Genomic DNA, 12037 nt, shown 5'->3' with positions numbered 1-12037 from the left:
CATGCGTCATTGCGTCGAGGGCATTGCCAGGATTTAAGACAAAGTGGTTACCTCTGCCACAACAGCTGTGACAGAAGTAACCACAAATTCCATTTGTTTCCTGACTTGTTCTTTGAAATGAGTCCTGTCTTGTGTCTCTCCTCAGGTACAGCATTCGGGCAAAAGATCCATCATGACCAAACCTTCAGAAATGATTTATTCTTGTCCTTACAAAGCTAACTATGCTTTTAGTTGCCAAATGTTCGGTGACTAACCCCGGAATTATCCCATCTAATATAAATGAAAAGATAATAAACGGTTCAGACATTTTGAAGTTATCTGATGAGCCCAGTTTGAAAGTATGGTATCGTCATGGCTTGGTAAATAATGCATGACCTTTTCAGTGTCCTTGCCGAGAATGAGAGAGATGTAGTGAGCGTTAGAAGCCTCTCCGCCCACAGAGAAGACATCCTTCGTCTACATCTCGAAGCAGATTGTCATCCCTGGTCACCATCAGGTCTATGCTTGCCCCAGTGAACATTCAACGCTGTCGGTGAGTTTAAGCTAAATTGAAAAAACCATCGACCGTTGACTGTACCCTGTGGCCAGCCTTTTCTCAGTCAGTATCTCAAAAAGAAGAAGAAGAAAAAACTAAGGAATAAAGCAGGTATGTTACACACAAGCAAAGCCGATGACTACTTGGTGAAATCACATGAAGAACACCGCGTCCCTTCTCTGAAAATACCCAAAATTCTTCCAGCATCCAAAGCACAGCAAAGGTCACAATCAACATTCATTGCTGTCGGTGGGTTTAACTGTGTGGAAGAGCTCACTGAACGATGAATGCAACTGTGTCCCAGATTTCATCCAACCGTCACAAGGAATAGTGTCATGATATGCTGATGATGCCGTTATTTATCTCTCTGCCCGGCTCCCTCCCCCTTTTCCACCCTCAACGGCGGCCGCACATGTGCGGAATTGACAGGCAAATCAGACTGCAGCTCGATCACGCCGGCTGCAGCAGAGAGGTCTGGGTTTAGCTCTAGGAGCAGGGGGAGAAGGAAAAACAACAAAAAGAAAATATTGCATGAGATAGTTGGGGAAAAATATGACCTTTGAAGAATAATATACAGATGGCTTGCACTGCATCAAGGGTTTTATAAATGATTTAGCCGCTGTAAATATTGCATGAAATGTAAACAGAATGTGAACAGATGATATACAGTTGGAATAAAACAATACTGCATGCACTTTTCTCCGTTGTATTTAATACAGCATAATAATAAACTACAACCATTTCAGCTAACGGTGACGTGATGAGTCTTATTCTTTGATCTTGTTGGCGTAAATGTGAAAGCGGTAAGGCCCGACGGAGCACATCTATCTGCAACAGATTTTTTTTTTTTCCCACAGATCAAAGCCCTACACCACCGATTCTGACAATTATTTAAATGTGGTTTACATTCGGTGTTACGGCTGACAAATTATTCCTAATTCTAAGCAGGTTTCATCTTTGGTTTGATTTAATTTTTTTCCCCGCTCATTTGCTTAAAATCGGACTGCAAGAAATCATTTTATATGATTTCTAATATGCTAATATATTAGAAGTTCTTTTTTACCTTTTACTTTGTGAGGACAAATATGCTGTGAATTATTCAAATTTAATCATGTAGTAAAATAAGTACTACACATGTGCAGTCCTGCAGTTCATTAATGATTAATTCTCAGACTAAATGCATACAGTTACAACAGAATTATGACATAAATGTCACAAGAGTCCATTACAACAATCTTTTAAAATAGTTATTTTCCTCTTTAACTCACTATCTAACCTGAATTCTCCCAATACTCAGTTTATACTAAATGTATTTGTAATCAGAAAAATAGATTTCACACTACCTCTTTACTGCGTGCCTTCTTTGTGGGGATTACAAACGATGAAAGTAAGACATTTAAGTTTGTAAATGTCTTACTCCATTTAGTTTACTATAAAACAGTTTTTCATAGTTGACTAATGTCTATTGTCTGAATTAGATGTTTTTTTTTCTACTAGGAACTTAGTGTTTCAGTGAAAAACGCAAAGAGTGCTGATTCTATACTATAACCACTTCTTGACCAGCATAGATTAAGAATAGTGCTAGTGCTGCAACTGGAAAGCCCCTCTTCATGTGGTCTTTTAGTTTCATTTATGCACCACGCGGGTCATAACTAAGCTCCTGAAATAATACAGTGTGCGTTAAGATATTTTTAGACGTACCTCTATTTTTATGGCCGTCTGTTCTGCACTGTAGTTCCCCCCCCCCCCCCCCCCCCCCCGCACATTTCTGACACCGTTATCTAAAGAGATTTAAATTGTGAAATGTGGCCATGAAAAAGCAATTACTCAGAATAGATATGCGGGCCTTCTGAGATAATTTAATGTGTCAGTTAGGTCACAGAGCTTCAGGATAGACACCAGGCAGGAACGGAGTTTAGTGGAGGCCATGTGACGCTTATAACTGAAGCTGTAGCTGAAACCGAATGAGTCATGATGACAGAACTTAAAGGCCATTCTTCCAAAGTTTCATTTGCATCTTTTAAAAGTCATTCTTGCAAAGATGCTCCACACACTATTAATGTCTAATTTTACTTTTTTGTTGCTGGAACAAGGCAACTGAAGCCCTTCTGCACAAACTGTGTCTCTGCGATTATTTAAATAAACTCATGATTGTCAAAAAGATTTTGAATATCTTGTTAAATAGTTATTTTAGTCTTAATCACAATTAAGAGGTCTCCGTGAAATAATTATTTCTCATATTAACAGCAGGCAAGGTAGTAGATGAGAACCTGGTACTGTAGTGTATGAAGTTCCATAATGAGGAACAAAGTTAATGACTTCCTTTGTCCACTAGAGGGACACCAAACAACAGGACACGGAGAGGAGCGAATACTTATACAGTTCAGATTTATTTCTTCTGTTTTCTATAATCCTACTTAATGCAAAGAGAGGAAAGTGAAAGAACAAATAATTAACATGATCACAGTAAAAAAACAAAAAAATGGATGCTACACATGACAAATCAGTCTAACAACATGTCCAATATAGGTTACAGTCAATATTCTTTATTTTCAGAATAATTAAAACCTGAAGGCTGAAATGAAACATCTGCAGAGTTTTTTCATACTGGAGTTCAATTAATATACTGTAGATCATTTTTTCCATGCAACCGACAGGGTTAGGGTTAGGGATTTAAAAGTGCTCTTTGTCAGACAACATACAAAAATCTAATGCTTTGATTTTTAACCTGAGGTTTTGCATGTAAGCAATTATATTTTTCTAAAAATGCAAATTCATGTTTGCAGCTTATTGTCTTGTCTTTGTGTGATAGAAAAAAAAAATAATATGTGCAGCTTCATGACAACTCGTCAATTATAAAAACCTGAGGAAACAACGACCGATTGGGAGTCCGACTGCCCTGGACTTTAACTTATAAAAAAATGTGTGAGACAAAATGCCTTAAATTTGGGATTATGTTTCATTGTTCATGTTTATTTTACAAGCTGATCAACCAGTCCTGCTAAACTCTTGCAAATCTTCCTACAAACTAAAACATAATGCTTCTACTTCTGATTATTCTGAATAGTTTACATACAATGTTTACTATTGGGAATGATCATACGACTGCGTGTAATGTCATTTTTTTAACAGAAATAAAACTGGCAAAACAAATTACATTTTTTAACAATAGAAAAGAAACCTGATTAAATGCCTTTGTTTGAACCACTCTGTGAGCATCTTTGGATTTTTTTTTTTTGAACCCATTATTTATCAACTTGTTTGTGTGTGCTGTCACACAGCTGATTCAATGAAACTGAAATGCACCTGAACTGGGATGTAGATCAATTTCAACAGAGTCATGGTACAACAGGTGAGAAGAATGTTTTGGCAAAATAACTATGTAATAATTATTTTTCTTTTCTGGCAAAGTTACCTCTTTGCAGAATCATGTAAGGAGATAAAAGGAAAGGCTTTGACAAAAAACACCTCCAAGACATACAAAGAATACATACAGTAGATACATACAAAAAGAAACTAATGCATAATACACAGGTTCGAAAGTGGAATCACTAAGCAGAGAGGCAAACAGATCTAAACCTGCTAGTTAAAAAAAGATTACCTGGAAAACGTCACATGGGGCTGGGCGGATATTCAAATCAAGACTATCGTGACCAATTTAAATTTACTCATTTTCATAGGTCTCCCATAGGGAGACATTCTGCCACTAACACTCGGATACATAAAAATTCATCTTACCCTGACATATACACAGTTTTTTTATTTAAAAATCAGGACCAGAAAAAAGATTCTGCTGTAAAAAGAACCAAAACAATAACAAGCTTTGCAAAAAGCAAAGCGTTCTTACAACTGAATATTACATTATTTTTACTTGGCGTCCATTTTCATGACTTTCTTTTTTTACTGCACAGTGCTTCATGGAAAAATTTAAGGAAGTCTTTAAAAAAATGATGGTGAATGACTGGTTTTTAGATGCCCTAATGTGACACAGGATATCTTTGGAGTTTAAGAGATCAGAGTTTATTTACAGCAGACTCCAACACCTCAAAACCTCTGGACGTTTTAAACGTCACCGCACTCATGACCAACACAGGAGTACTTTGTACGCTAAACTAGTGGTATTTTCACGTCTGTGCGCTGACGTTTTGCAGCAGTTTGTGCACCTTTTCCAGTGAGCGTCCCTACTGTCTGATGTCTGCCGGTCTGAGCTGCCTCTCACCCTCAGCCAGGAAGATTTGCATGGCTCGGTACAGCAGGTGGATGCCGAGTTCCCGTTTCCTCTTCGCCTGCCAGTTGGACACTACACCATAGAAATCCCCTCGCTTCTGGTTGGTGAGCATCTTCAAACCTGGAACAAGTGGAGAACTAACTGGTTACCGACAGGAAAAAGAGCTGTGTGCAAGTGTGCTGCATTTTTGTACAAGCCAATTGAAAACTGTAAAGATCAAGACTGGGTATTCATACGGCAGACATCATCAGTGCCCAGTTTCACCCGGCTTGTACTCACCGATGGCCTCCACCATGCAGGCCTCTCTTGTATAAGCCTCCACCGGAATAACATTCTGAAAACAGTGCAGAGAGATGACGCCCTGGTCGGCGTTCCACACCTGAAGGATGTGCTGCACTTTGAGGCACAGTTTCTGTCACGGAGAAGAGAGGATCCATGTTTTAAACGCAAACTTTTACAGCTCAGTTAAAGTTTACTTGAATCTGGTGAATTAAGACCGATCAGTGTACATTGCCTTACCTTGGAGGTCTTGTCCCCTTTATAGTACTCTAAAGCCTCGTAAAGGTGACTGTAGGGGCGGGAGCGCTTTCCTTTGCCCACGTAAAATATAGCGCGGACAAAAGTCTCGAAACACTCGTGTGGAGTCATGTTTTGACTGCGGAAGGGGAGGTTTTTTGTCACTCTGAAGAAGAAGAAGAAGAAAAAAATCCATTTAATTATCTCTATCGCTATCAACTTTGCTTCAAGAGAGATCTGATAATGATTCACACATTTATAGTAGCCTTTCCTTACTACAGTTATTAAAACCAATTTCATGGAAAATAAATGATGAACTAAAAAACTGTTGGGACAGTCCCATAACAACTTTTCTGGGAGCACTGGCATCACTGCCCCGTACAAAACCAAAACAAGTCAAAATGAGAACCTCGGGTCAAGCAGCAGGTAGTTGAAGCTGGACTTGATTATGCCTTCTCTCCATTTCCTGTTCTGATCTGGTTGATCAAACTGCTGGCACAAAGCCTGCTCGTCACCCTGGCAATCAGGCAGCTTGAAGGTCTGCAGGACCTGACACAATTCTGGACTATAGGCCAAATCTACAGAAGTAAAAAAAAAGAAAGAACGGAAAATGTCAGTGGTGTATCAATAGCCCTCATTCGTCACTCGTTCAGTGGTTCTAATCTAATATACCCACAAAGTGATTGAATCCCCCAACAATAGTGGTGAGCTTCAAGACCGAATAATGAGTTTAATTTTCCAATTTCATGCGTCTTAAAATGAGTCACTGTCAACTAAAGGCCAGAACTTAATAAACATTGATTTAAACAGCAATAGAATTATGAATATGAATCCTAAGCATTTCGTTTTTACTAAATTCTGAAACACACACTCTATCTTAACCCAAAACTCGAGACAAACCACAAGCTCAGAAATAATATCATTATCTAATCAAAGGTCAAGCTCGGCTAGCAATCAGCAACTTTGAATAACGAGGCCAGGGCTTACCTGTTTGCGGCTGATCTGGATGCTTCTGTTGATGCTGTGATTGGGACTTTGTCTCCTGTAACAGGCGGCCCAGCCTTCGGATGTAGGTGGGCCTGGTACGGCTGCTGATAGGACCTGGACTCTCCCCCAGCTCCATTAGCCTCAACCTCAGCTCCTTGTCGGTCAGTCCTTTGATTCCTGGCAACACACCGTCCTCGCACACAACACTTTCTTCCCTCTGTACCACCACCTGGGGTTTCTCATTCTCCTTTCCTTTGTTGCTCGTCATGTCAGTCTGTAAGGAGCGCCAGTCATAAAGAATGGTCTCCTCGCTGCTTGTGGTACTCATGCTGGAACTGAGTGAGGTGTCAGCGTTTGGCGGAACGTGGGTCTCAATTAGTTTGTGGCCCTGTTCTGCATCAGTGTACAGGTACTCCACGGGTTCGTCCAGATCCAGAATATGTGGACGTCCTCCCGGGGTGTAAGACAGGTTAGCCAGACTCTGAGGCCTGCGGCAACTTGACAGCCTACTCATGCTGTACCTTGGGGTGCATCCGGTGCCTGGAGTGCAAGTAGGGTCAGAGTCTTCCCTGGACCTCCTTGGGGAAAAATAACTGGAGCTTGAAGATGACGACACAGATTCAGTCTGAGAGGTCCAGTCCTCAGTTATCCAGCCATCTTTGTTTTGTAGGTCATCTACCTGGTTCTCACCGGGGGCATCATGCCCATTGTCCTTTGTAGTTATTTCATCTGCACTTGTCAGATCATCAGTCAGAAATTCCCTACCTTCAGCTGGATCTCCGTTCTGTTGTCGCATAGCAAGAATGACCTCTGCAAGGTTTCTTTCATAAGCATCAACTGAATTATCCTGGTTTTTCTCTAGCACAACTGTATCACACAAGGTCTGTGATTCGTCAGCAGAGTCCGATACCTTTTTAGAAAGGATGAGTGTATCAGCTTGACTATCATTAACACTTGAAGTGGCTTCAAGAGTGCTGGACTGTGTGTCCTGGCAATCCCCCGGCAAGGAGTCTCCACCTGTGCTACTCCCTGTTGAATGGGATGGTTGACAACAAAGTGCAGGTGATGAGCCGTAAAAGTCCTTAGAGCTTTGAGATCTGGGTGTCTGTCGGCGAGTTCGAACCGGTGTAGGCAGGGCCTCCCCAAATAGAGTAGACGTGGAGAAGAGGCTCTCAGGGGTTCTGCTCGTTCGCAGTGAGCAACGACTCAACCTCGAGCGCGTTCTGCCTGTCACAAAAGGACTGGGAGTGAATGAAAGGTCAACCTTTTCTTCTAAAGCTGCAATTCCCTCAGATCTGGTGGCTGCTACTGGCTTGTTAATACCTCCGTTGCTTGAAGTATCTACAACAACACCACTACAAGCATCCAATACATAATTGTTCGAGTGTTTTACTTCAGACAAGTTCATTTTCTCAAGCATGCCTGGTAAAGACTCTTTAGTGTCAGATTCTGTAACCATCTTAGGTTCTTCTTCAACATGTGGAACATTTCCATCTAGCTTTATAAATTCAGACTCAGAATCAGTAGAAATCTGAGTCATTCTGTCAGTTCCAGCCCCAGCAGAAACCTCCTCTACCGCAGGGAGTAAATGATGCCGCGGGTGTATGGAAGCCTCCAGAGCGCTAGTGTAATGATCACTCTCACAGCTACTATAATGGCTGCTACTAGTCCCACTGCTACTGCTGCCAACAGTGAAATGTACTTGATGTTCAGGTATATTCCCTTGATCCTCTTTTACATTTTCCCCCTCCTGTTCATCAAAAGCACAGTGACTCATGACCGTTTTCTCCAAGTCCTCTTCTGTGCTACTACTGCTAGCCCTACAGAAAACATAGACGTGATCTGGCGATGTGACGTCGATGCCCTGCTTGTGCAAAACAGTGGCCATACGCTCTGAATGCAGGAAATCAGGGTACTCAGTCATGTCAAAAGCTAAGCGGCTGGTGCGCTGGCTGTCATCAACAGCGGGACCCTCTTTGGGTGATTCAGGACTGAAGACGGGGAAATATTCATCCACATCTCTGAAGCTCACACTCTTCCGAATTGTTTGCTTGGAGAAAAATGCTGGAAGGGTGTCTCTTCTGGAAGGAGACACTGTGCCATCTTTTGCAGCAGAATGTTTATTTGCTTCTGATTTGACCGTGCCGTCACCAGTACATAAATCATCCTCTTTAAGAATCGACATCACAGCTCCAGGTTCCACCGCAGACATGCGAGTGCTTGAGAGTATGGACGGACCAGACGGTCTGTCATATATTTCTCTGCCACTTGGTCTCCAGTGAATGTTGTACAGGTTGAAAAATGACGACCGCCTAGTGCTGCTCATTGGAGCTTCACCAAATTCACTTATCATTGATGAGTGGGAACTGAAGCTATAGTCCGATTCTGGATAGCTGGATGTGTCTGTGTGCTCTGAATACACAGCTGTGGAGAGAAAAGAGGATAATAAATTAACATTGTACCAACAAAGACGAAAATTGAGGATGGAAATTGGATAATCAAATGTAAGTTTTTTTTTAGGAAATGAGGATTGTTATGTAGTCCCCTACAAGACAAAGCTTTCAAAGACAAATCTTACAGTACTGGAACTGTGGCAAATCATCCTCCTCAGTCTCCACTGAGCTGATCTGGTATTCCTGAAGGAGATGAGCACATTTTTGATTTTCCTGTTGCTCCGCCAGCTGCTTTGGTGTGTTCCCTTCCTGTATAAACAAAAAAAATATGAAAAAGGTAAAGAAAACAAAGTCATTAGCAGTCACCTTGTTACACCTCACCTATTCTCTATGTCTCTATATTGAATCAGCTCTAATACAGATGCACTGAGAAATTTACCATTAACAACTGATCATGCAAACATTTCTGTGTATAGAGTGTATCTGTATATTTAACTACAAACTGACTCCTGATGTCCCTCTTGGCTGCCGGAAAAAAAAAAAAAAACACTTACAGGGAATGATCAATAAAGCTGAAAACAATCCTTACATTATCTTTAATGTTTGGGTTCCCTCCATTCATCAAGAGCAGCTTAAGATTTTGATAACATCCCCACAGTGCAGCAACATGAAGAGGAGTCAAGCCATCTGATGACCTGGGAGAAAAAAAAAACATTAACCAACCATCATTGGTCGCTGCAGTTTTTATGTGGCAAAGCGTGATTTAAAATATCTGGCAAACTTTATATATTATTTATATACCACATTAATCAATCTGATCCACAGTAACTTTAAAAATATTCCTAGATAAATGGATATCTGTGATGTAGCTTAATTTCACCGTGTTTCTAACTATACCTGATATTGGGGTTTGCTCCATGTTGCAGCAACATTTTCAAGCAGCGTGTATTCTTCTCAGTCTCCTTGCCCACCGCCAAGTGCATTGCAGCCACCCCTTTACTACCCACAAGGTCAGGGCTTGCACCCTGTGAGAGCAGCAGTTGCACAGCTCTGTAAAGGAAGAAAGATCTGTTACATCTGTTACAACTCACACAATAAATATATAAACTGAAATTTAATATTATCTAGGGCTCTCCATCAGGAGATTCAGGTCCTTTGGTGTCTGCAAAACCATGCTGCACATGGTCTATCACTGTGTTGAAATGAGCTTTGTCTCATACGCTGTAGTGTGCTGGGGCAGCAGGGTTAAGACAGCTGATGCCAACAGACTTGACAAGCATATGGAAAACAGGCTTTGTCCTGGGACTGGACTGGGAATGGTAGAGTTGGACCAAATGACATAGTTCTTACCAATGGCCATTAAAGTGTATAACTCCTGGTAAGGAGGAGAGCCAGGAACACTGATTATAAACATTGTGTATTTTTATTCTATTTTTCTGCAATATATTTCCAATCAAGCACAGTATCAATCTGCAATACCACTGTAATTTGTTCATGAATACCATGTGCAATACTCTTCACTGCTGCAAAAACCACGTATGGTGTTCAATAGTCCATCAGGCACTGGTTCTAGCATTTTAAAGCTTGAACACCTTACTTATAGTCTATGTTTTTTTCCTATATTGCATACTTTTTATCAAGTTTATTGTTATTTTGCTCTATTTACTGTTATTTGTTCTGCAAGCATCATCAGGCTCAGGAATTTCCTTTGCTATTAATACAGTTGTATCTTATATTATCTCTTGTCACTGTGGTGGGGAAGAATTATACATTGTTAGCGTATATACTATGTTATACTATACAGATATCCCATACAAATAACAACAAGAACTAAGAAATAGTTAATAAAAAATAAAAAAAAAACAGATGCCTGCGTAGCTAGACACAGCCGAAAATGGTGCCGAAAGGAGGCACCATATTCAGACTTCAGAGGACATGTCTGGGCAAAACAAAGAGGAAAGAGGGCTGAACCAAACCTGGGCTCTCCATCATTCACCGCTTTACACAGCTGACTTTCCAGCCTCCCCGTGTTTCGGTCCATTGCCTTCGTTATTAAGTTTAGAAATCATCTAAATTAGTATCCGCATCTAACGCGTTATCTCATGAAGCTACGGATGCGTTTGAGGTTAAGGCTAACACACGGAGCTAACAACGACTGAGCAGCTGCAGAAACATAACCACTGCTTGCACACATTTAAACTACGTCCTTCTGCAAAACTAGCCGCTAATACATTCACTTAAACCTTAGTTCTGCGCCTCAAATTAAGATCTGGGCGCAATTTTCAAACTCTTAAAATATTCACAGGTTAACTGATTACAGACGTATGTTTTCTAGTAATGAAAATGCGCAACTGTTTAGGTTAAACTTCCCTCCAAATACGGAAACCCACTAGAAGGCGGAAGTTCCGCCCACAGGCGTCTCTGATTGGACAACGTTCCACCAATCAGGTGAGACGTTAACCCCAGTTTCACGTATTAAATCGACTCTCACCTGGGAGTTTCTGTTTAAATCATATCACTTAATCAAACTTTCACTAAATCTTTGCCTCATGAAAGTAATCAGCATTAGTTTAAAATAACTGAGAGAGCTGTTGATTCAACTATGTTTTCATTTTGGAGGTTGTGATTTGTATTAGTTGAGTTGTATTATGTTTAAGAATTATTTTCAGTCGGTGGGCTACGCTAGATAAGAGAAAAACTTAAGAGTTTAATTTAATGCAGTTCACCAGCACCACAAACTGCATGTGTACGGTTGCATTGCCACCTTTCTTACGCTGATTCAACATAAACTGAACAATATAATAACATGGTTTTTGAAAATAGTGTAATTCGAAAAATTGGCTGAAGACACTTTACAGAACCCAGCCTGAAACCTACTATTTCCACGTGAATAAAAAAAATAAATGTGTGGAGTCAGTCCCCTATTACACTTCACCACACCATTTCCAATTTTTGTTCACTACTTTGTTATACCCTCTTGGAAATTTGTATTAATTGACTGACAGAAGTAAAACTGGAATGCTCAGTCTTTCGTGTACTACATGAACACACACACTATTGTGGACAATCTATTTTGTAGACTATAAACTGATCTCTCAGTAGCAACATACTGACGTAATAATTAATACCCAGACTCCTAAATTCTTTTATAATAATATAATGTACTGCTCAAATACTCATTTTTATAACACTCGAGGGGCGAATAGTGGACTGATTACTCTACCACTACCTAAGTCTGACTCTATGAAGTTGTCAGTATTTTATAGGTCAATTGCGTTTTGGAACACTCTTCCAGGTGAGGTTCGTGAAATTAAGGGAAAGGCTGGTTTTAAAAGAAGATTAAGAATGTATTTGATAGGAATACCATAATTAGATCAT

General features: G+C 40.4%; 1 protein-coding gene across 1 annotated transcript; it reads right to left on the bottom strand.

The window, feature by feature from the left end:
- Positions 1 to 2753: 2753 nt before the first annotated feature.
- LOC311490842 (uncharacterized protein) lies at positions 2754 to 12012 on the bottom strand. The gene is made up of 9 exons (XM_084548568.1): positions 10636 to 12012; positions 9557 to 9709; positions 9249 to 9354; positions 8845 to 8968; positions 6267 to 8690; positions 5689 to 5857; positions 5283 to 5445; positions 5043 to 5175; positions 2754 to 4883 (listed from the first exon to the last, which is right to left on the bottom strand). Exons 1-9 carry the CDS (start codon positions 10698 to 10700, stop codon positions 4717 to 4719), a joined length of 3504 nt encoding a protein of 1167 aa, XP_084404694.1. The 5' UTR covers positions 10701 to 12012; the 3' UTR covers positions 2754 to 4716.
- Between the last annotated feature and the right edge of the window lie 25 nt (positions 12013 to 12037).

The sequence above is a fragment of the Chelon labrosus genome (genome assembly GCF_963514085.1).
Source record: "Chelon labrosus genome assembly, chromosome: 7".
Lineage (NCBI taxonomy): Eukaryota > Metazoa > Chordata > Actinopteri > Mugiliformes > Mugilidae > Chelon > Chelon labrosus.
This window is presented reverse-complemented; position numbering and strand designations above follow the sequence as displayed.